This window comes from Medicago truncatula, chromosome 8, assembly GCF_003473485.1.
Source record: "Medicago truncatula cultivar Jemalong A17 chromosome 8, MtrunA17r5.0-ANR, whole genome shotgun sequence".
NCBI lineage: Eukaryota > Viridiplantae > Streptophyta > Magnoliopsida > Fabales > Fabaceae > Medicago > Medicago truncatula.
Genome location: NC_053049.1, coordinates 34,754,563 through 34,779,388, shown reverse-complemented (window position 1 = coordinate 34,779,388; position 24,826 = coordinate 34,754,563). Strand labels below are relative to the sequence as shown.

The following is a 24,826-nucleotide window of genomic DNA, read 5'->3' as shown; positions in this document are numbered from 1 at the left end:
CCAAAATTTCCATGGAACAATTTTCTACTGCCTCATCATACTGCCAACACATCAAGTCTCTCTCCGATCAACTCGCTAATGTTGGTGCACCTGTTTCCAACGAACGTATGGTGCTTCAACTTGTCTCCGGTCTTTCTGAAGCTTATGACACTGTCGGTTCTCAAATCCGCCATTCTGATACTCTTCCTCCTTTTTACAAAGCTCGTTCCATGGTTGTCTTGGAAGAAACAGCACGTGCAAAACGAACGGCTGTTACCACTGCCAATTCCACTTTCTTAGCCGCTCAAGAAGACAACAACTCAGGTAATTCACCTTCTCATCGTCCCAACCGTAACAATAACAGCAATAATGGCAGTCGTGGTGGTCGTGGCGGTTCTGGTAATAACCATGGTGGTCGCGGTCGCGGACGAGGTGGAGGTCGAGGCGGACGATCTCATAACTATCAACAAGGATCATGGCAGCAACCACAGGCACCGCAACATCAGTGGGCCTATCCTCCTTACCAGTATCCTTCTTGGAATGCACCGTGGCAGCCATGGGCCACTCCTCCTTGTCCTTATCCTACAACCGGAAATTGGCAAAGACCGGTAGTTCCAAATCGTCAAGCTGGTATTCTTGGAGCAAAACCACAGCAAGCGCATGTTGCTGCCACTCCGTCATCATATGCACCAACAGACATCCAAGCCGCTATGCACTCTCTTTCTCTTGCTCCTCCTGACGAACAGTGGTACATGGACACCGGAGCTACATCTCACATGACAGCAAATGGAGGTAATCTCACGTCTTATTCCAATATTAGCAACAATATTACTGTCGGTAGTGGTCATAATATTCCTGTTATTGGTTGTGGTAATGCATTAGTACAGAATCCTCAATATCCCTTAACCTTAAACAATGTCTTGCATGCACCCAAACTAATAAAAAATCTTGTTTCTGTGAGAAAATTTACCATTGACAATGAAGTTTCTGTTGAATTTGACCCTTTTGGTTTTTCTGTGAAGGATTTCCAAACAGGGATGCCTTTAATGAGATGTAATAGCTCGGGTGATCTTTATCCTCTAGCCACAAGACCATACTATCCAAGCACCACACCATCTACCTTTGCTGCTTTATCCAATGAAATATGGCATAATCGTTTAGGACATCCGGGAGTATCTATTTTGAATTCTCTTCACCGAAACAATTCTATCTTATGTAACAAGTTTCGGAACAATTTCTTTTGTCAGTCTTGTCAACTTGGAAAACAAATAAAGTTACCATTTTATGAGTCATTGTCGTCTACCTTATTACCTTTTGATATTGTACATAGTGATATATGGACATCACCAATTCTTAGTTCCGGTGGTCATCACTACTATATTTTATTTCTTGATGATTTTACAGATTTTTTGTGGACTTTTCCTCTAACAAATAAATCACAAGCTCACTCCATTTTTCTCCAATTTTGTAATCACATTAAAACACAATTTGAAAGAGATATTAAATGTTTTCAATGTGATAACGGAAAGGAGTATGACAACTCTCATTTTCATCAATTTTGTAAGCAAAATGGAATGATATTCAGATTTTCATGTCCTCACACATCACCTCAAAATGGAAAAGTTGAGCGAAAAATTCGTACTATCAATAACATCATTCGCACTCTCCTTGCTCACGCGTCACTGCCACCTTCTTTTTGGCATCACGCACTTCAAATGGCTACTTATCTCTTAAACATCCTACCCACCAAGAAACTAGCTCTTCAAACACCAACCACAATTCTCTACCAAAAATCTCCATCCTACTCTCATCTTAAAGTCTTTGGATGTCTATGTTTTCCCCTCATCCCTTCCACTACAAGAAATAAACTTCAAGCAAGATCAACACCATGTGTATTTTTAGGATATCCATCTAATCATAGAGGTTACAAATGTTTTGAGTTGTCAAGTCGTAAAATCATCATTTCAAGACACGTCATCTTTGACGAAAACACTTTTCCCTTCTCAAATTCCAATATTCCCGAGTCCTCATGCTATAATTTCTTGGATACAAGTGATACGCCATTTCCTTATCATTTATTTCAACATACATCAAACCTTCCTACAAATGAACCTAACTCGCACGACCAGCCTCCCACCACCACGGCAACACCACTTACCACACCATATTCCATCAACACGACCACACACCAACCAACAGTAGCTCCATCTCCCCAAATACAAACTTCTCCACAACTTACCATTACGCCTAACACGGCATCTCCCCATCAAATACCTCCACCTAATCCTCTTTTAGCCAACCCTCCACTCTCTCCTCAAATGACAACCCGAGCACAACACGGCATCTTCAAGCCTCGACAACTACTTAATCTCCACACCTCTAGTTCAAACCAAATTTCTCCTTTGCCTACCAATCCTATTAATGCATTACAGGATCATAATTGGAAAATGGCCATGAAAGACGAATATGATGCTCTTATTGATAATAAGACGTGGGATTTAGTGCCACGTCCTTCTAATGCTAATATTATTCGAAGTTTATGGATTTTCAGGCATAAGAAGAAAGCTGATGGTTCTTTTGAGAGGTACAAGGCTCGGTTAGTCGGCAATGGTTCCAATCAGCAGACTGGTGTCGATTGTGGTGAAACTTTCAGTCCAGTAGTTAAACCTGCAACTATAAGGACGGTTCTAAGTATTGCTCTTTCAAAATCATGGTGTTTGCATCAATTAGACGTTAAAAATGCATTCCTACATGGGAACCTTAATGAAACTGTGTACATGTACCAGCCTCCCGGTTTTCGTGATCCTCAACACCCTGATTATGTGTGTTTGCTGAAGAAGTCTCTCTATGGTCTCAAACAGGCGCCTCGTGCTTGGTACCAACGCTTCACTGATTATGTTGCTACTTTGGGTTTCTCTCATAGTGTATGTGATCACTCCTTATTCATCTACCACAGTGGCGATGACACTGCCTATATTCTTCTTTATGTGGATGATATCATTCTCACCGCATCATCCGACACTCTTCGCCAGTCCATCATGTCTAAACTGAATTCCGAATTTGCTATGAAAGATTTGGGTCCTCTCAGTTACTTCCTCGGTATCTCAGTTACAAGACACTCAGATGGTATGTTTCTTTCTCAATATAAATATGCCGAATAAATCATTGAGAGAGCTGCCATGTCATCCTGCAAACCAGTTTCTACTCCAGTAGATACAAAAGCGAAACTTAGTGGAACCTCAGGCAACCCATATCATGATCCCTCTGAATATAGAAGTCTTGCTGGTGCACTGCAATATCTCACCTTCACACGACCTGACATCTCTTATGCCGTTCAGCAGGTATGCCTTTTTATGCATGATCCAAAAACACAACACATGACTGCTTTGAAGCGAATCATTAGATACATTAAAGGCACAAGCACTCACGGCCTCCATCTCTATCCCTCCACAGTTGACAAACTCACCACATATACAGATGCTGACTGGGGAGGATGTCCCGACACCCGCAAGTCCACATCCGGTTATTGTGTTTATCTTGGAGATAATTTAGTTTCATGGTCTGCCAAACGACAACCAACTCTTTCTCGTTCTAGTGCAGAAGCGGAGTATCGTGGTGTTGCTAATGTTGTTTCTGAATCTTGTTGGCTTCGAAACCTTCTATTAGAACTTCAGTGTCCTGTCACGAAAGCCACTCTGGTGTATTGCGATAATGTTAGTGCTGTCTATTTATCAGGTAATCCCATCCAACACCAACGCACAAAACACATTGAGATGGATATTCATTTTGTGCGAGAAAAGGTTGCTCGCGGTCAAGTTCGCGTAATGCATGTTCCGTCACGTTACCAGATAGCTGACATTTTTACTAAGGGTCTTCCGCTGCAGCTGTTTGATGACTTCCGAGATAGTCTCCACATTCGTCAGCCTCCAGTTTCGACTACGGGGGTGTATTAGAATAGGAAATATTCTCAGTCAACCTTTGTATTGAATAGGCCTTAATTTTGTATTGAATAGGCATTTTAACACTTCTGTATATATACATATTTCATATATGAAAGAGGCAAGGCAATTATTCTATTAATTATGAAGAGTGATGGATGATTTTTGAAAAGAGAAGGAAAAAAAAAATCTCTCCAATAGATGAAAAGTAGAAAAAGAAATTAAAAGGGTTGTGGACCGTATATATTGACTTTGTTTATGTAGAATTAATTAAGCTAAAATGTGTATATATGGATATTCATCTCACTTCTATAGGAGGGATATTGTGCTGTGTGGCTATTTTGGGAGTTGGGTTTTTGATGGAATATGGCAGGGGAAGATTTATTCTTTTTATTTTTAAATTAAAGAAATTATAAAATGTTAGAGAAGTGGTTGCAATATTGTAAGATACTATATATTATGTCATTCTTTCAACAATTATAAATGATAAGATTTAGACACCCTCAATAACGTTTCTCTCTAAAACTCCTCAAAGGTCAACTTGCAAACATACCATGAGCCTTTGATTGGTTTGAGAGAGTTAGGTTAGTAGATAGATTTCAACCTTGATGCTATTATTGCTATATATCTTGTGTAGTAATAACGTAGGATATATATCATTGATTAATTCAAATTAATTATATCCACGTACGTCGATTTTGATCACTTAATGAAGTACTTAGAGTTTGGCTTGATGTAAATATTAATATAGCATTAGATAATTATTACGTTATTAGTTACACTCCTACTCCTAATTAGTTAAGGATCACATAAACACGTAAATGCATAGAGCATGCAGGCAACTATACAAGTGTGGAAGAAAAAAAAACGATTGACGTACGTAAGTATGAGGGTTTAGGTGAGATCGATACTGAGGGGGACGGACGTGCAAGGGAAGCCTATTTCTTATTTTAAATTCAATTCAAAATTTCAATTTAACACTTTTGTGGGCCTACTTTTTATACCATTGTGTTGTACTCCCTCCGGTCCTTTATACAAGAAACAAAAGACATAAAACATCAAGACTAAAGAAATACATTGAAAATAGTTATCTTATTTAATACATCTCTACATTTAAAAAATATTCCATGAATACCCCTAAATTAATTATTCTTTATTCCACCAACTTACTTACTTTTAATATTCTCTCTCATAATAAATAAGGGCACAAATGAAATTTAGCTTCAAACATACTTGAAACTTGGTCAATATTTCTTATAAAAAGGACCAAAAAAATTTTCACTTTTGTTTCTAATAAAAAGGACCGGAGGTAGTATGTATCTTTTGAGAGGATTTGGTGCTAGTCACTTTTCCAATGTGATAGTTGTTTGGTTACGAGGGGAGTCAGGGGGACCGTCCACATCAAGGTTAGAACAACTGCATAAGTAATAAAGACGCCACACTCTTATCCAAAATCTTAAGGTAATGGGTTTATAGGTCTTCTTACTTATAAGGTGTTCAACCTTTACTATTTTATCCGACATATAACTCACACTTGCAAACCAAACCAACAATAGTTAGATAATGCATTTCCTAGCAAGTGTATTGTATTGCTTGTCTTATTTGAGTGTTTATTGGCCACCCTCAATTTCACTCTTATGATCAACATGAATAACATGATGCAAATAAATGAACGAAAATTAATAAATTGTAATTATGCAAATTTACTTATGTGATTAATTAGATGACTAATTTGATGAAGAGAATTAGGAGTTGAACAATAGTTAACTAGATAAATAGGTTTCGAAATCATTAGAGATATTCTGATTTCTTAACATTTGTGATGGAAGGCGTGTCTTGTGTGTTTCGACACTGATATGATAGGACACTTACAAATATGATCAGATTCTATTCATTCATTGTTTTAATTTTTTACCATTGTCGACTTGTCCATGTTAGTGTCAGTATCAGTATGGTCTCTGATTTCCTTAATAAAAACAAATTCATTAGAGTTACACCGTCAAATTCGAAATAAAATTGAAACACTATTACATCATAATGTACAAAAATATCCAAATGGTAATTTTAGTGGGATGCAAATTTTGTATTATTGTGTCATTAACCCCGGTTAAGCTTCAATTTCTTCAATCATCTTGAGTGGTCAAGTTGTGCTTCACTTACCACAAATGGTGTAGTTATTTAAACTAATCTAGCCAGAAACAACCACTTTGCTTAATTCATCTAGATTTATAACTTTTGTTAAGATATTAAAGGGGTTATAATATAATCCGAATAGATTGGAAGGGCTTATTGAATGCATCAAAGTATATGAAGGTTGATGAACTAAAGTAGAATATGAAGATTTCTCTGAAGTGTTTATCCAGTCCATCTTGTTTCGGAACCAGAAAATCAATATACACCTATCGAATAGCATCAAAGGAATTTGCATTAAGTGAAACCGAAATTGTTAGAAAACTATAATAGCATCAAGAGTCAGAAGCATTTTTTACATAAATCCTAAAGCAGGTATCAAGGAATTTGTTTATATAACTCATTTGCGCGCCAATAATTTCCAAGGAATTTAAATCGACACGTTGACTTCCAATCGGGCCACGATTTTTCCTAAATTGTAATCATCAATTTATCTCCGAAATCGTGTTGTGATCTCCATAAATAACTTCAAAACTTGATTTTCTTGTAATTTTCAGCTCAAAACCGTTTAGAACTGCTAAAAACACTTGCTAAAATGCATGTAAAAGACTAAAAAACATCATATAACACTTTAATGAGACTCTGAGGAAAATTAAGACCAGGTATGCACACAAGACACAACAGAAATTCAAAGACTGAAATTCCAGTTTATTATTCTAGAATACACTTTAATGGAACACGTAGAGTAATCATGTTTAAAATGGAATTATCTTTTGAAATTTTGAAAAGGGTTGAGTAAAGCAGCAAAGCAGATGAGACGACACAGTTATATTAGAGCTCATACCCTCATAGCATTTAGCAACAATGACTGTTAACATTTTATGAATTGTCTTTTTTGACGATTTATGAAATGTATGTTTCAATCTAAAATGAAAAAAGGGTAATAATATAATCCGAGTAGATTGAGAGGGCTGATTGAATGCATCACAATATATGAGGGTTGATGAACCTAAAGCAGAACATGTGGTTTTTTTAAAAGTGTATATCCGGTTCCTCTTAATTCTGAACCCCATGGGTGTGTTTGGTTTGCAAAACAGCAAGTACTGGACAGAACAGTACAAGATAGAACAGTACAACAAAAGGCAGAACAGCACAGGACAAATTTTTTATGGCATTGAGTAATTTTTTGTTTTATATGATTTTTGAGGGACAAAATGCTATTTTGGTATTTTAGACAACTTGTACGTGGGACAAAAAGTTGTGTTGTGGTTTGGTGAGGGACAAAAATATGAGTTTTTGTCCTGTACCTGAAACAGTTTTACAAATCAAACACTGAACAACTAAAGTTGTTCTATCATTTCCTTCGTTTTTTAGCAAATCAAACGCACCCTATATATTGTGATGCATCAAATGATTCCGCGTGAAGTGAAACCACCAGATTTATTAGAAAACTGGAATAGCATCAAGAGTCAGAGGCATTTATATATCATGAATCCGAATGGGACTATGGGAGTACCACATCTCATCTGAAATACATTCTTAGTCCCACTTTGCTAGCACTCTCAGCAAATCCTTTGTTTATATAACCCATGTTATTAGTCTATAAATATAAATAAAGGGATTGTCTGTAAATTCACATTATGGAATTTCAAGTAGGCATGGCAACAAAACCCATACCCGTGGTTACCCGCCCGAAACAAACCCAATTTGACGGGTTTTCCCCGTTTTGACTGGGTTTGGGTATGGGTATGGGTTTTCCCCGATCTCGAAACACGGGTATGGGACGGGTAACGGGTATATAGGTACCCACCCCGAACCCATACCCAAACCCGTCCCAAATGTAAAAAAACTATTTTATGTTGATATGTTATGTTATTTTGTTTGATAATTGTCATGTTAATAAAAACTACCATTGATATTTAAAGGATCAACTAAATAATTTTGTCTAACAAATGTGAAAGTGAGCTTATTGTTGGATAATGTATTACAACGTTGCTCTTGGGGATGCAAAAAAACTTATATTTTTTACTAAAAAATTTATTCAATGCGGGGACGGGGATGGGGCGGGGATACCCGAACCCGTCGGGAACGGGGATGGGATTCAATTTCTCATCCTCGTTGGGTATGGGTAGGGTAACGGGTAAGTATATGAGAATCGGGTATGGGGACGGGGAAGGTAAAACCCGTCCCCACCCCGCCCCATTGCCATGCCTAATTTGAAGGTTTTTCCTTTATTTTTATTCACTTGATAGTTTGGTCTATTTTTCTTTTATATTTATTCATTCACAAAAATTGAAATAGGAATTGTGGGTAAATTCACTTGATGGAATTTACTCTCTATTCTGTTTTTTTATTCACTTGATAGTTGGGTCTACTTTTCTTTTTTATTTTATTCATTCACAAAAATTAAAACCAATGTTTTTTTTTACCAAAACTAAATTGGACATGTAAAATTTATCTCTTTTGGGATACCAAGACTATCTAGAAGGAGAGTTCTAACGTTGTATACTTAATTCTTGATTAAGGATCTTATTTCTATTTCTAAGATTCTTATATCATTATGTAAAAGGAACTTACACAAAAGGGAGGACAGGGGAGTTTGGATAGGATGAAAGGGAAGGACCTTTTGAGGAGGAAGAGTGAAAAATATATAGTATTGTTTCACCTTGTTAAAAAGAGAACTTTGTGGAGAATAATAAGAGAATACTTATGATTCATTAATTTTTAGAATATTATAACATGTAAAAGAAATTATCTAAGATGTCTAAAAATCTCATTCAATACTTTCTTTGAGTTCCCTCAAACAAGCGATATTTTATATTATGAACAAAAATGAACTCCTCAAAACCCTCTCATATCAAAGCCATCTTTTCCTTCCATTTCCTCCTTTTTCTTTCCAAAGTATTTTCTCTTCTTCCCTTCAAACCCGCAAACATAGCCTAAAAGTCATGCACTACTTCCATAACAAAATATCAGCAAAACATATCTAAAAAATCGAATGATTTTGGTATAAATTTTGTATCAAATACATTTGAATTTTTAATCTTTTTTGCTTGTATTTTGTTATAGCCTATAGTATGTAGATATCGCTTTTCCTAACATGCCATGAGACGGTCACATACAGATAATCTAAGACATTTATAATCAATTTGTTAAAGTAAAGGCATGTTTCAATTACTTTGAAGTTCAAACCGGGACGAAACTCGATTTAACCGTTCCAATCACCAAACCATAGCTGATTGAATCATCTGATTTAGTTTTTAAAACATTTCAAAATGCATATGCGCTTAGACTACTGGGCAAAAGAAACGAAGAAATTATATTGAGTGTGTTCAATTCATAACTTCATATATGTAAAGCATGCAAATACATAGAATCTAGATTCATCTGCTAAACTGAAGTAGATAATAATCCAGGCCTCTAAGATGCGTGTGTTTATCCCATACTATCATCACGTGCAAATATGCCACAAGCATGGCGAATGAATACACGAAAGGAAATTGTAGAAAGAATAGGGCATAAAAAAAAGGCCCAACTTTGCCTAATGGGGAGCTAGTTCCTTCAGCTCCACTAGTTATGTACTGTAAATTTGCGATTGTTTCCAACAGAACATACAACATCTTCCAAATAGCTAATCTTGATCTTTTGCACCTGGTTTTACATTGTTAACTGAGACACCAGACACCCTGTTCACATCAAGATGCGGAGAACAGCAAGCCCAACGGCAGAGATTGAAACAAGTGTTCCTATGCAGTATTTTATGACCTCATATTTAGCTGCTTCCAGTTGTGCTCTTAAAGAATGAATCTCCTGAATATCATGACACAAATTTACATAAAAAAAAATGCCCAATGGCATGAGCTGCAAATAGCAAGAAAATCGACTTCTACTAAATGTCACATGTATGCTTTGTATGTGATTCTTTGGATGAACATTTCAGAAGTGCAATTTTCAACTAAATATATTGTAAAATGATTTGGCAAAAATTGTGTTTGAAATTAAGCGTTTTATGTTAGATGATTTTACAATAAAAGCAAATTTCATGTAAAACATATGTAAATTTTTTAACTCCAAGCATAAGCTACATTTGATCGCTTATAGTCAAATCAAGGTTTGGTGACAGTATGAATTACTTGTACTAAAATAGACAGAATTTTAGGTAAATTCTCATTATGCCCCCTATATGCTCAAAGCCCCAAAAAATACACTACCGGAAGCGTGCTTCCATAAAAAAGCCACACTTTAGGGGGACGAGATGAAAAATTACCCAATTTTAATGGTTTCTACCGTAAAATCAAACGCATACGCTTACCCTATCAAGTTTGTTGGTCAGGTTGTTAGTTTCAGCACTCTGATTTGACAGTTCCTCCCTAGTTCTCCTGTAAGTGAAGTAAAATGTCAACCATAGCAGTGAAAACAAGAATTTCAATAAGTTCTGAAATCTTTGACAAACAGCACATTTGTTCTTGACTTACCCCCTTTCAAGGTTCAAATCCAATCGCTGCCCAGCAGTGACTTTGTCCATCTCATACCTGCATCACAAACCATATGATTGCACCATAAAACTCATAACAAAACAAATTAGCACAGCTATGGTGGTTGGTCAAGGCCAATTTCTCAAACTGGTGAATATACCTCAATTCACTGCGCATCTTCTCTATATCATTCCTAAGCTTTTCAGTTTCATGTTGCAACAGTGAAAAATGGTGCCCCTGAATCATAAGTTTTTCAGCATTTACAGCACAAGAAAAACAAAACCATTCTCACAAATAAATCAAATGAATTAATGCAAACAACAATTACAAGGATAAAAATATATATATAAAATCATGGTCAAGAAAAAAACGGAAGCATAATAGTTGCGATCATAAGACAGATGCCCTCCCAGTCCCAGCAGTAATTTCCTAACATAAAACAATAACATAACCAACAAACTTATATAGTGTACACGTGTTCTCCAACCATTAGATTTACTCTCCTAAAGAATTTATTTAAAAGATAAGCAACAGAAGTACGTTCTCCACATATATATATGAAGTATTATTTTGACAAGTATCATTAACATAAGAAGCATATTTGGATCTTTGGAAAAGTTAAAATCCTATTTTCCCGTGATAATGAGATAAACCTTGAGGAGGATCACAATCGATGACCCAAGAATCCTATCATAGCAACGGACACACATGAATTGTTTTAATAGCATGGAGTCACAAACAGCCTATTTGGTTTTGATGATCTTCAGATGTAAAAGGTAACCACACAATGAGATTTTATGAATTTCCCCGTCTATTCTCTTGGTTAAAATATGTATTCATTTTCCTTTGCTTTCTATACTATCTGGTTTTACAAATATCAGATGTTAATAAGCTTACTCATGGAAGTTTAAACTTTTGAATAAGTCATTGAATATCTAACGCAGCAGAAAGTTCATAGCTAAAAGATTAAAGACCCATTTTGGTTCCCCACAATTTCCATGCGGCCCAATTCAATCCTTCACAAAAAATAATACCAAATTAGTCCCTCTGTTACAATGAGTCAGGGACTGAATTGGGCCATTATTAAAATGTTAGGGAGTAATTTGGGTATTTAGTTTTATCAGGGACTGAATTGGGTCGCAAGGAAATTGTGAGGGACTAAAATGGGTCTTTATTCTAATAAAATCAATACAAAATGATTAAAAAACAAGGCAACAAAAGTTTGAGCAGGAACAATATCCCACATCAGAAGTTTTGTCTAAATCCCAAAATTGAATCGGTTCAAGAAATCCAATTTCACAAGTGCCCAAAATACATTGTTTTGGAAGTTTGTGACAACTTCATGTTCATCACATGCAATGCAATACAATAGAAGCAGTGAGCGGAATGAAAGGGATGAAAAGAGAAGCCAGTGCCATTAGTCCATTAACATGTCTTATTGATGTACAGAACAAAGACAATAATAGGTATTTTGATTTAACCTAATCCTTGGGGAACATGATGCATATATTCCCTAAAATGTTTTGCCAATAAGTAAATGCAAACAATATCGTTCATCCTGAGTTAGAGTGGCTACCTCATTAAAAATTTGAAAACCATACTTATGGCATGGCATTAGTAAAGTAGGATGCCTCCCCTGCCTGAAATGATATATGATGCACAAAAGTCGTTTGTACAGCCCTAGCATGTTCACTACTAGTACGAACGCATCTTTGTGCCCAAAAATCATACAGCTTCAAATCCACACATAACAAACACTGCCTCATAACTCATAATTAATAAATACCTGTGAGCTCTGCACTTCTGATTTGAATTTAGACAGGTTGGACTCTTGAATCATTTCAGTCTAAAAAAAGAAGAAACAAAATAGCTCATATTAGTCCGGATTCTAAATTAAAGTCCTGCAACATTTGGTAACACAGGCAAATTGCACACCCCACAGAATAACAACAACAAAAAGATGAGTGCATCGAAGATTTAGTCCCTAAAATTGTATGAATTGAGCATTTTTTATATGAAATTAACAAAATTCCAAAATGATTACATAAATCGAAAACCCTTGATCAATAAGTTCATTTAGATTAATAAATTTAGTCTCTAAAATTGTCCCGAATAAGTAAGGGTCTGCTTAATGAAAATGACAAAAGAACTAATTTCATTATTTCCGTGAAATGCATCATTCCTAGATGGCATTCTATCTTCGCTCCATCATAAAGAATCACTTCAAAAATCAATCATCTTCTTATTAACTAGTTAAAATGAACACATATTCTAGGAAATGAAAATAGGAAATATTTTCATAAAGTAAACAGACCCACATAAATGTTTTCACGAATCACTTAGAAACATTAGTAACTTCATTAAAAACAATAAAGCATGTTGCACCAAAGGTTCTTACTTTCTGCATTTCTCCTTTGGATACCAAAGCCTGAGAAACATTTTCAAGACTATCATTCAAGACTTCAGTTATAGCAGCAGTTATAGCCTCAGCTTGCTTTGAAGGCACTCCTTGCCCTTCTAATCTCCTAACCTACAAAAATCACAATTCAAACCAATAAGTCAAACCATGAAATCAATGAAACAAAATTCAACCATAAGTTACAATATACTTGGATTGACGATGAGTTTAGCAGAATCACAGTGCATCACTTAATTTTAACAAAAGCTACATGCTTCAACACCGTCAAACTCATCGTGATTCCAAACATGCACGAGTTAAAAATAATAACAAAAAAAGTGAAATTACAAGAGCCAATGTGTCAACGAGGAACAAGTGTTTGCCATTGGATTTGACCAATTGAGATTGAGAAAAAGATCTTGTGGTTGAAGCTGAAAATGAAAGATATGGATCGAAAATTGAAGTTTGAATTTGAAGCGAAGACGATGATTGTGCTATTCTCGAAATCCCTAATTCTCTTAAACCAGATAATTGGCGCATATGTCTACAAATCGCAGCCATTGAATAATCGAGAGCGAATTTCAGGTTCTGAATTCGAAAACCTTCACAAGAAAGTTATACTATTCGTAGAAAGAGGGAAAATGAAGAATTAAAATGAATGCAGAGTTAGGTTCTGTAAGCGTATGAAAAATGATTAAATTTGCGTAGGGAAATGTGAAATGGACGGTTACCTTTTTATCTAAAAATTGACCAATCAAATCAAAGCACCTACGATTTGGGTTGTTGCTGATTGGGATGAATCGCATTAAGGAACTCGTGCTAATTTCAAATCAACGGATGAAATTAATTGTGTGAAACTGAGTGAATTGCGAGCCGTACAATCTCAAATCAACGGATGATATTAATTGATTACAGCGTGAAATTGTGTGAAAACATTACAGCAGGGAAATTTAATCAGTAACTTTACTTTGTTTTTACAAAAAAAAAAAAAAAAACCCTAATTTACTTTGTTTTTACCGGGAAAAGATGCCAATTTACTTGAACACTTTGTCTTTACTCAATACTTCTAAATTTATCTTGAAGATATTTTTTTTTAACCAAATGACGGTTAGCTTTTATTCTATTTTTTATCAAGGGGCAAGAAAATCTTAAAAGGCTAATAGATAGAATGTCTAAGGTTCAAACCATAACTCTCTATATTACAAACTCCAAAGGTTTGGTCTAGTGGTAAAAAGACAGGTCTTGAATTTGAGAGAACCCGGGTTCAAGCCCTGCTAGTGCCTTTGAAGGGAGGTAAATGTAATTACCTTTGTAAGTGCTCTTTGAGCCCGAAGGTCTTCCCTGCCTTGGATTGGGGCACCATCCCCTCACCCTAAAATTTTGTAACCAAAAAAATAACTCTCCATATTACAATGTATTGTCCCTACTAATCAAGTTAACGGCATTTTTCTTATTTCAAGCATAAATGACTTTCTTTCGTAAAAATGAGACAAATTTAATGAAAAAAATAGCTATTAAATTAATTAGGTTTGCATGTTAAGTTTTAGTTCTTTTTTGTAAAAAAAAAAAAATTAATATATTGACAACTACCACTAGTTACTAACTACTAACATTTTGTTTAAAAAAAAAAACCTACTAACATTTGTCTATCCACAAATAAAAATTAGATAGCAGAAAACAAAACTCTGAACAAAGTTAAAAAATTCGTTCCTTTTCTTTTATAAAAAATAAAAATAACAAATTCGTTATTTTCCTAAAGTATGGAACATTTGATGTTACACACTTACACTATTAAATGAAACTAAGATTCAACACAGACTACAATTGCTTCTAAGAAACGTATACAGAAAATTACAGCACCTTCTTGGCATTGTGATGTCGTGATAACCTCCAAAAAATATTAATTAGAACGTTCATATCTAAATTTTGTGGCTTCCCCTCACCACTTAGCTTGTATTAAATAAATATATGAAAAAGAGGTCGTGTTTTTTTTTCTTCCTATCTATATAGTCTATTCATTTACACAATATGGTTATTCTTTTTTCACTGATAAGAATTTTATTTTATTTTGTATATGTAATACATGTGAAAATTTATACTTCTACAATTCTTTTTGGTCTTGCCCTCCCTTCATCCAAATTTCTGGTTCTGCTCCTGACTGTATGCAAGAGACACCGCTATAAACAGGAAAACATGTATCCAACTGAAGCTGGTCTAAGATATGTTGTGTCGCCCACAGATAAGATGAATGGCCTTCAATGTGATCTGTGACATCGACCTACAAATCAAAATACCACCATTTTATTGAACAAATGAATATTTGAATTTCATGAACCGTCAATGCTGCTCATTTTTTATAAGGTTGCAACTTGCAAAAATATTTATAGGTTAACAAAGAGGATGAAGAAACATCTTACATTTTGGATCCCAGGAATATCAACTGGTTCGATTCCAGCTAATCCTTTTGTAAGTAGACTGCTCAAAGTAAAATAATTCATTATAATTATAATTGCAACTTCCTGTCTATTAAAATTGAATCTTGTTACAAGTTACTTAAAATCACTCTGCACAAATTGATCAAAACAATAATTCTACAAAAATTACATAGTAATTATGCACAAATTACCTAGACATAAGTTTAATCAATTGAAATTAACTATGTCATATTATGACTAAATCCCTCTAAACGCTTGCACTCACTCATCTCTAAACTGTGCCAGACACCATAGCTACAAAGGAATGTGAGAGGGGACAACTATCCACATATGAAAAAGGTGCACTGTGAAAATCAACGACAGCCATGAGACAGATATTGGTGCAGATCAAATAGCTGAAGCGGAGTCGATAAATATATAAATATATGGAACTATGTTCTCTTCTAATACTTACAACAACATCCATACAAAAGCACATATCATGCTATGATATTTTTAATGTGAACTTTCACAAGTAGGAGTATGAGTGTATATGAGCTAATGTAGCAGTAAGGTAGGTAGTGTATTATTTGAGCACGATTCATTATAAGCTCGAACAAGTTCAATTATTTTGTTAAATAACAAGCATAGAGATCTATATAACTAAGTAAGCACATGTTTTCATTTATTGGTTAGACTAAAACAATACATGGCATCCCATGACTTTCTTTTGACTAGAAAATAAAATAAAACTAAATTATTTAAATTAACAGAGCTCTAACTTTGTAGGGTTGACATTAATAACTTCAGGCCAAAACTTAAGTTTTATATTTTTTAATACAGAAGGAAATGATTGAGCCATAAAGGTGTTAAAACTTAAGTTTTATATTTTTTAAGCAAGCCAAAACCTAGCTTCAAACTTGAGTGAAGCCAAACTTGAGCAAGCTTTTTCACTTACAAGCCAAGCTTGAAACTTTAATGATTAAGTGAGCTCTATTATACCTCTATTTGCGAGCATTTTATTGGACCAAAGGTTATAGTAGTGAAAGTGCACTTCAAGTGCCTACGACTTTGCATTGCAAAAATTTTACCACTATGTTTTATGTACCTGGCACGGAAGGCCACACCAAGTATCCAGTCATTCCTTGAATATGCATTTACAAACCTCCCTGCTACCATCTACAGAATACCATGGTTTTTAGAAAAAGTCAGTCTCATAAAACAGGTGAGGAAATTCTATCAAGAGAAAAATTATATCCTCCATATAAACCTTTCTGGCAGCTTCCCAGTTCTCATCCCTGATTGAGATCGGTGCTCCAAGAAGTACAACTCTTTCTACTAGTTCAGCTGCCAATAAAAGGGTAAAACCCTAAAATTAATAAGAACATCTTATTCAACAGATAAACATGAAATGACTACCAAGGGACGTGAAATCATATGCACCCCTCACAAGAGTTGAAAAGATAAAGGTGCATAAAATAAAGCTATCAATTTAATATACAATGTCTAATAATTTAACTTGTCAAAGAAAAACTAAGAGAGGAAGCTAGAAATGCATACCTCCATTTTCTGTTTTAGCCAAACACTGTAGGCAACTGAAAATAACTCTTGCCCCAAGAGAGTAACCTACAAGTGTCACAGGCCTGAAACTCATAGATCAATATCATTGCACCATCTGCAATTCCTAATAATTCAAGTAAAAAAATAGTAAGATACCTATTTCCCTGCAATCCTTTTAATAATACTTCGGCAAGTAACTTTCCTGCTTTGTTTGATCTGAAAAAAAAATTAACCAAGATAAGTATATCTAAGTGTAAACTAGGAACAGAAACTGTTCACAAACCCATCACATTTAAAACACCCTTGTAGCCAAAAAGACAAACATAACCAGATCATCCAGTAAATTGTTTTTAGCTAGAAAATTATGGCGTTTAACCACACAGGTGTAGATTTCATTTTGGCAAAAGGTCAAATTAGGTGTAGATTTCACCTTAGAGGTGAATAAGGTGAGCAGCAGAATTCCAATTTTGTGAAAACAAAAAGAAAAAAATAATAGGCCTCCAATCAATAATATGTTAGTAATAGGCCTCCAATCACGAGGGTGTATGTTAGAAAGAAGCCTATAGATCCAATTAGGCTTGGGGCAAAAGTTATATAATAGTAGTAAATTGTTTATTCAATATATTATAGGGTGTTTGTTTAATTATTGGTAATTGCTATATGTGCAGTAACTGCTACGGGAAGTTAGAATAACAAATAAAGATGTTTAAGAAAAGAGGGGCATTTAGATACTTTGAGACTGGTTGGGAGAGACTAGGCTCTCAAATTCCTAGGGCAATCTCATCCTTTTCATCATTTCCTTCGTAATTTACAGTTCAATGTGATGTATTCCTCTGTTGTAACGGTTGCTAAAGTCATACCAATAATAAAGAAGTCTTTTCAGTGTGTTTATTTTAAATTCCAACCAGTTCAATCATAATATTTTAATAATTTAAAATATACTATTAGTTTATTTTTTTTACCCATCGATTATGACCCCGAAATCTGTTTGCCTTAGGTTAGATGAAATCTTAGTTCCTTGCAGTTGTCAATTTCTATGACTCGGTTAAGTTTGATAGTAATACACACTAACTATCCAGCAAAATCAACTGAAACCCTTGTTAAAACATCAAATGTAATAGTAATCTGTAGATATTTGATGAGATGCAAAACATAAATCTTATACACCTATTTTACAATTAACTTTCTAAGTCAAGCACTATAGTAGTGTAACAGTGTGCAACTAGTAAAAGCTTAGCCCAATAACATTGCAAACATAATGACAATTCTAATTCCTAATACTCCATGTGTCTAACATCTTGAATTCCATACATGACATCAAATGCTAAAATCACACAGAAGTTTTTTGTAACATCCCAGACTGCTTTTAGGATTGCCGACTGACCCTACAAAGTACAAACCAACACGAGTCTTTTCAGCGTGTTTTGTCCTCACTCACACGCTTACCGGAAAACTTCCCGGTAGATCACCCATCCAAAGACTACTCCAAGTCAAGCACGCTTAACTGTGGAGTTCTTATGGAATGGGCTAGCAAAAAGAAGATGCAACTTGTTGATATAGATAGTACCAAACAATTCTTATAAGCATTCCTTCAACCATGCAGTCCCATACTTGCACGGCCTCAGGAACCCTCTCATTCCGGTGTGATTCGGTTCCTCTAGAAACTATCGGGAGCCGCTCATTGTCGTGCCTTGTGCACCGGCGATCACTCCCCGCCCTCGTCAGCCTTGGGTGTTACATGCCCACCAGCTTCCGCTTGGTTCGTCCCCGAACCACACCGTACTGGGAGAGGTCGGCTCTAATACCATTTGTAACATCCCAGACTGCTTTCAGGATTGCCGACTGACCCTACAAACCAACACGAGTCTTTTCAGCGTGTTTTGTCCTCACTCGCACGCTTACCGGGAAACTTCCCGGTAGGTCACCCATCCAAAGACTACTCCAAGTCAAGCACAGCCAAGCACACTTTCTAGTCTACTTAGAATCAAGAAACAAAGTAACAAAGTAAACCTGTTAATAGCTATTGTCCATTTACTGTCAATGAAATCAGTTGCTGCAAGTAATACAGCTGGCCAAGCCAGAGCAGTTACAAGTGTGCTCAAAACAGTCATCATTGCCCCTTGCTTCATCAGTTGCATTGCAAGTCCTGATGCAAGTCATGGAAATATTAGCATCATATACAAATATACTTATATACATACTAATAATAACATAGAAGTGACAGAAACCTAAAGTCCAAAGCAATTACTTGAAGTAAGCCAATCCTGAATCGCAGTGCTCACAGCAATCAGATTTTTAGACTCCCATTGAAGTGAATACCTAACTTTTGGCAACGCCGTAAAAGGTCATTTTTTTGTGGGATCATCAATCATAAGAATGATATCAGTGCAATTTCTAGAATCAAGACAAATTGAAGTAAAATATATATAAGGAATAAGGTAATTTCAGTAATAGGATATTTATTTTAATCGACAAATTGCACCCGATCCAAGCATTCCATGCTGAAACAACCTCCCTTGGATGGCAACAATTGTAATGAAATAAATATCCACTATTTTACCTTTCCAAATTGTCATTCAGTCCTTCCCATGGTCTAATAAAATCTTCTTTCTCAAAGACAAATCCGGAGATCAAGATCTCAACCCCTAGCCTCTGCAATCAAAAGTTCAAGAATAAACTAATTTCAACAATAGACCAAGTGCCAAAATATTATCTGATAATACAAGAAAGGTGAGACAGGCTCATACATGAGAATGCAAAATCACAGATCATAATTCAATTGAGGAAAGTCTTGTCGCAAAAAAAAACAGGAATATAAAAGTATAAAAACTTACGCCTTGGTTATGGTTTTCTCCGATAGGTTTGAAATCAAACTCGTCAACACCCCCTACTCTCCTAGCCATCTTGCTTCCCGTAAGTCCAGCACCAGCGGCTGATAGAGGTAGAACAAATTGATACATTAAAAAATTTCATCACCTGAAAACAGAATATTACTGACATACATAAAAGTTAAAACAAATAAGAAACCAATTGTTCTACAGATGCTGATTTAATCATAATAGTAAAACACAAAAACCAGCATGTACTGCAAAGAAATCAAATGGACTGTCTTTGGGATATTTCAGATATTAATGGTAACAAATCACTCCACCAGTCAGTTAATTTGTAAAACTAAAGATAAACTCCCACGCTACCCCTTTGTATATACTCCTATAAACAATCAAAAGATGAATTTAAAGAGTTTGTATTCAATTGTGACAGGGAGTTGTCTTCTTTAAGCAATTACTGTAAGCATGTCAAACTATTATAGCAAAAAAAATATAAACCACTCTTATGTCACAACCCTTTCTTTTAGTCAAACAGTAAAGTAAACCAAGAACCACCATATTGAAGACAGATTCAAAACCCAAAATAGAATACAACACAGTGCACCTATAATACACATTAGCATGACAAAAATGACTTGGTGATACCATCTATTTCCATAACTTGAATGAAACTCAAAAAGAAAAGAGTGTAGAAGAAATATCAACATATAGTGTGAGAAAATTCTGGCAAATCCATCATATTTGTACCTCCAAATGATGCAGCAACAGCAACAGAACCAGCAACAGTTCCTGCAGCACCGGCAGCTGCAGCAAATCCACTGGCACCAATTACAGGAATCAGAGTACCTAAAGTTGGAGCTAGAGCTCCAAGTCCAGCAGCAATTGCTGGTGCAGCCAACCCTGTTGAATGGTTTATAAAAACCATATTCATGTGGAAATTATTCATTTAATACTATATATTATGTAGTACAGTCAAAAAGATATTAAGGATTCCGCACCACCAGTAATAGCCAACAAGGTTCCCCCAGTAATTGCAGCAGCACCGATAATACCACCACGCTTCAATTTTGCCCATTTGCTTCCTTTTCCTTGAGCTTCTTCTTTATTTGATTCTTGCTCTTTAATGATAGCCATTGCAGAACAAGTAACCATGGTCTCAATGGCCTCCTGCAAAGCGAACATTCATCTTCAATCTTCATACTTAGAAGATATCAAACCAGTAAACATACAAGATTTTAATAACCCGTAATAGAACTTGGATGTCAGTAACTTAGAAACCAAGGTGAATGTATTTGCGTTCACAGCAACAAAGATTAATTCCCGACATATCTTGTTAATCCAGTAAAGATAATCAGAAACCACGCAACTCATAAACTTAAAACAGATTGTTTCACTATCAACAAAGTTCTATATTGAAAAAAATTCATCATGCAAAGTTGCAAACCATTTTTGTCCACTTGACATCAAGCCATGTTGCCAGCAACCTCAGAGCCACGCGATGACGAGCATCATAACCCTTTCTCCTCCGCTTACATTCTTTGTCATCTTCACGCAAATCCGAAAGACAAGCAGAGAGAAGTTCATAGAGAACCGTCACTTTCCTCTGATCACTAAGCATCAGCACTTCTTCAATTGGTTTCTCGTCAATTTTACTATTATCAGATCTCTGTTGCGGCGGGTCTTCCAAGTTGATTAAAGGGGCAGCATCAGTCTCCTTCTGATTGTCCAAGTTTACATCAACATCAGCCTTTTCAGGATTAGATTGAACATCAGGAGCCGAATATTTTTCACGACACTGATGCTCGTATTCATTAATCCTCTCTCTTTTAGAGTTAGAAGGCTGCAAATTCTTTTCCATTTCAAGTACTATAGCATCAACAGCTTTTGACAATGCAAGTTCTTGTTCTAACCTTTGAGCAGATTCAGCAGAATTATCATCAGATTCTTGTGATAACAATCTCATAAACTGAAACATTCACATACATGTATATATATAATCATAATGGGATACAAAATCATTAAAGTGAATGTGTTATTACTAAAATAAACCATCAATTTAGCCTCTAAAGTATCACTCTCTTTCCAATTGTAACCCTTAATATCATATTAAAAACATTTTAGTCAATGTAGTCCTTACTATCATTATTAGAGTATATGAAATTTGTCATTTTAGCCCTTAATATCTTAATATTAATAGCAGAGACTCAAGTGATAGAAATTTCATATACTTTAGGCACTAATTACTTTTATCTACTTTAGTGACTAAACTGAAGATAGTGATCATTTAAGGATTTAATCGATGGTTAATTAATTCTAATTACAACGAAGGGCATGTTTGAATTTACTATGTGAGCTTATCTATTGGCATACAAATTGGTAAAACTGTTTGGAAAGATTTATGAAAAATCTTGTGACATATTCAAAAGTTGTTTTTAGCTTATTTTCATAAGCTATGAGAGCTTCTGAAAAATAAGCTGAAAACAACTTATTAAAACAGCTTATGGTTTATACGAAGACAGTTTAACTTGATTTTATGTTTAGTAATGAATGCACGAGAAAGGAAGAAGTTAGAGAAGAGACATACAGGTCCAACATGATGTGTAGCCGAAGGAGAACCAGCAGTTTCCTCTAATCCATACCATGCAGATGAATCAATATCTAGAAACCTATTCAAATTCAGATTAAATTTCAAATTCAAATTGAGAATAACTAAGGAGTAACTAAGTAGAAGGGGAAAAAGAGTGGAGTTATTTAACGACGAACTTGAAAACGGGTCGGAGTAAACCGGAATGGTGGTGGACCCAAAGATGGGGATCATCGGAAACAGAATCGGAACTGCTAGAGCTGCTACTACTAATTCGATTGATGTTGGAGATGGAGTCATCGGAAGCAGGTAAGGGTAGAATGCGGGTTTGGTTAATTTGGGAATCGTGAAGGGATAGTCCGAACAATGCTGCGGCAGCGTATCTCTGTGTTGATGATAGAAACGACGTCGGAGTCGGCGGCGACGCCGTGGCCATCTGGGAAATGATTGTTACGGGGATGAAACGTTGTCGTATTGTTCACAAGGGGATGGTGTTATAGTTTGCTTGATTGTTTAAGAAGTGAAACATGAATGAAGTGGATCTTTGAAGTGGGTTCAATTGAAAGTGAAAGGGTGTTTAAACATTATGGTTGGTGAACAGTGACGTGGCGCACCGGGGCTTTTCTCGTTTCAGAAATGCACATTACTAAAAAGATGATCACTTTGGTTACCGACTCTCCACCCCATTGTCACAAAGATAGACTTGAATGTGCATTTCGTTATTATTTAGTTTAGTCTTGTCGTTACAAACTTTTGTTAACTCATGCATGAAGTGTAAGAGAGAATAAACTGAAAGTACTTGAACTAAAAATCGATATCTTCCCAAATCGAATCTTAGATCCCTAAATTTGATCTCAAATTTAATGTCAAATACTAAATTGATAATGAAATTGCACATTCAAAGACTACTTTGCATTTAATTTTGAGGTATGGACATTTGTGACAGCGAGGTACAGAGTTAAAGACCAAATTAATCATTTACTCAATGATTAAACCAATTCTTGGATGAATTTAATGATGGTGGATTGACCTTTTAAACAATTTTGCACATATAGTCAATCAAAACATTTAAAATTGACATTTTAATTAATATTTTCAATTAATGTGATAATTTTATATGTTTTAGTTAATTGTGTGCAAAACTATTTTCTACCGGAAAACCCACCATTATTAAAGTCTTCTTACCTACGATAGACGCAACAACTCAGAATAAAATTTATTTAAGCCGCCTTTGCTACAAAAAATTTAATATTAGGGTCACGTATTCTTTCAACATACACCAATTAGAATCGGCCTAATCACCCACTTTTATTTTTCATTTTTTTTTTGTGTTCGAGGTACGAACCCCTGACCTTGCATATATTATTCAATATTCTTACCAACAGAGTTAAGCTTACAAGGACTTTTATTTTTCATTTAACTGTTGCTTATCTGTTGTTCAAGTTGTGTGAAACAACTTTTTGTTATTTTTTTTTTAAGAAAAAAAACACTTTGGAGAATGAATTTATGTTCTTAAAAACAAAAAACTGTAATCTTTTGCAATCTTGTTCTATCTAGTATGTGTTTCAATTATTTTGTAACAATTTCGGTTGTCGTGAGCGACTAAACCTTTTTTTATTAGAATTTTATGATGGTTTGGGGGCAGTCCTCGTATAGATGAAGGTGGAGCTTGCTTAGACGATGTTTCTCGTGATTTGGATATTTTCTTTATGCAAAATTGTGGGATACCTTTTCATCACTTCAATTTGCACAAAATCAAGGGTTCAAAAAGATCTACGTGGAATCAGACTCAGTTGTAACGGTTGACTTTATTTTACATGGATATTCACATCAACACTCTTGTATGATTATTATCGTCCTCGTCAGTTACCTTAAGATGTGTGGTTGACAAATTAATAATAAACACAGTTATAGATAGACAAATTGGGCGGTATACTGGTTTGCGAGTTTCATCTTTAATTTACCATGGATATCCGGCTGTTAAACCAGCCTCCGCAAAGTTTGTTAACCTCTTATTGCAAGATATAGTTTGTATTTATTACATAATTTTATTTTATTTTTGTTAAACAACCCTTTGATCTTTTTCTAACTTTTTTCTATTTTTTTAATTTTCGAAAAATAATTTTTAGAATTTTTAAATTGTTTTTTATTTTGTTTTCTTTCCTTTTTTTTAATTAAATATGATGTGGTGAGAGATTCATGTCAGCTGATCTCGTGAGCTTAGCTCAATTGGTATTGCATAATATATGCAAGATTCGGGGTTCAAACCCCGGCCACCACCAAAAAAAGATTCATGCCAGCTTTACGTAAGAGATTCTGGTGAGTCAGCTGGCTCGAGGGTATACTGAGGAATCTTTTTTTTACAAGGACGGAATCTAAATAAAAAAATTTACAGGAGAAAAATTAGAACTGACTTATATTACAGAGGATAAAACACTATTAACCCTTATTTTTTGGGTTATGCTAACTGGTGCCCTTAGGGCAATGGTTAAAGAAACCAAAAAAAGAAAGTTTTAGGTT

General features: G+C 35.2%; 2 protein-coding genes across 5 annotated transcripts; both read right to left on the bottom strand.

Moving 5' to 3' along the window:
* Positions 1–9,343: 9,343 nt before the first annotated feature.
* On the bottom strand, positions 9,344–13,626 carry LOC11408166 (protein FMP32, mitochondrial). Its single transcript, XM_003629310.4, has 7 exons — positions 13,269–13,626; positions 12,921–13,052; positions 12,309–12,368; positions 10,683–10,759; positions 10,523–10,579; positions 10,360–10,426; positions 9,344–9,857 (listed from the first exon to the last, which is right to left on the bottom strand). The coding sequence occupies exons 1-7, from the start codon at positions 13,479–13,481 to the stop codon at positions 9,738–9,740; spliced, it is 726 nt and encodes a 241-aa protein (XP_003629358.1). The 5' UTR covers positions 13,482–13,626; the 3' UTR covers positions 9,344–9,737.
* A 1,172-nt stretch (positions 13,627–14,798) lies between these two features.
* LOC11413752 (transmembrane and coiled-coil domain-containing protein 4) lies at positions 14,799–23,005 on the bottom strand. Of its 4 annotated transcripts, none has more exons than XM_024773584.2 (15): positions 22,486–23,002; positions 22,307–22,388; positions 21,167–21,688; positions 20,721–20,889; positions 20,470–20,622; positions 19,729–19,826; positions 19,455–19,546; positions 19,143–19,213; positions 18,905–19,040; positions 17,051–17,110; positions 16,895–16,977; positions 16,605–16,681; positions 16,443–16,513; positions 15,338–15,395; positions 14,799–15,198 (listed from the first exon to the last, which is right to left on the bottom strand). In XM_024773584.2, the coding sequence occupies exons 1-15, from the start codon at positions 22,740–22,742 to the stop codon at positions 15,022–15,024; spliced, it is 2,106 nt and encodes a 701-aa protein (XP_024629352.1). In that variant the 5' UTR covers positions 22,743–23,002; the 3' UTR covers positions 14,799–15,021. The 4 variants fall into 4 exon arrangements, with proteins under 4 accessions (XP_024629352.1, XP_003629357.3, XP_013446363.2 ...); XM_003629309.4 differs by having other exon boundaries at positions 21,167–21,632; positions 22,486–22,553; XM_013590909.3 differs by lacking the exons at positions 14,799–15,198; positions 15,338–15,395 and adding an exon at positions 15,424–15,699 and having other exon boundaries at positions 22,486–23,005.
* Between the last annotated feature and the right edge of the window lie 1,821 nt (positions 23,006–24,826).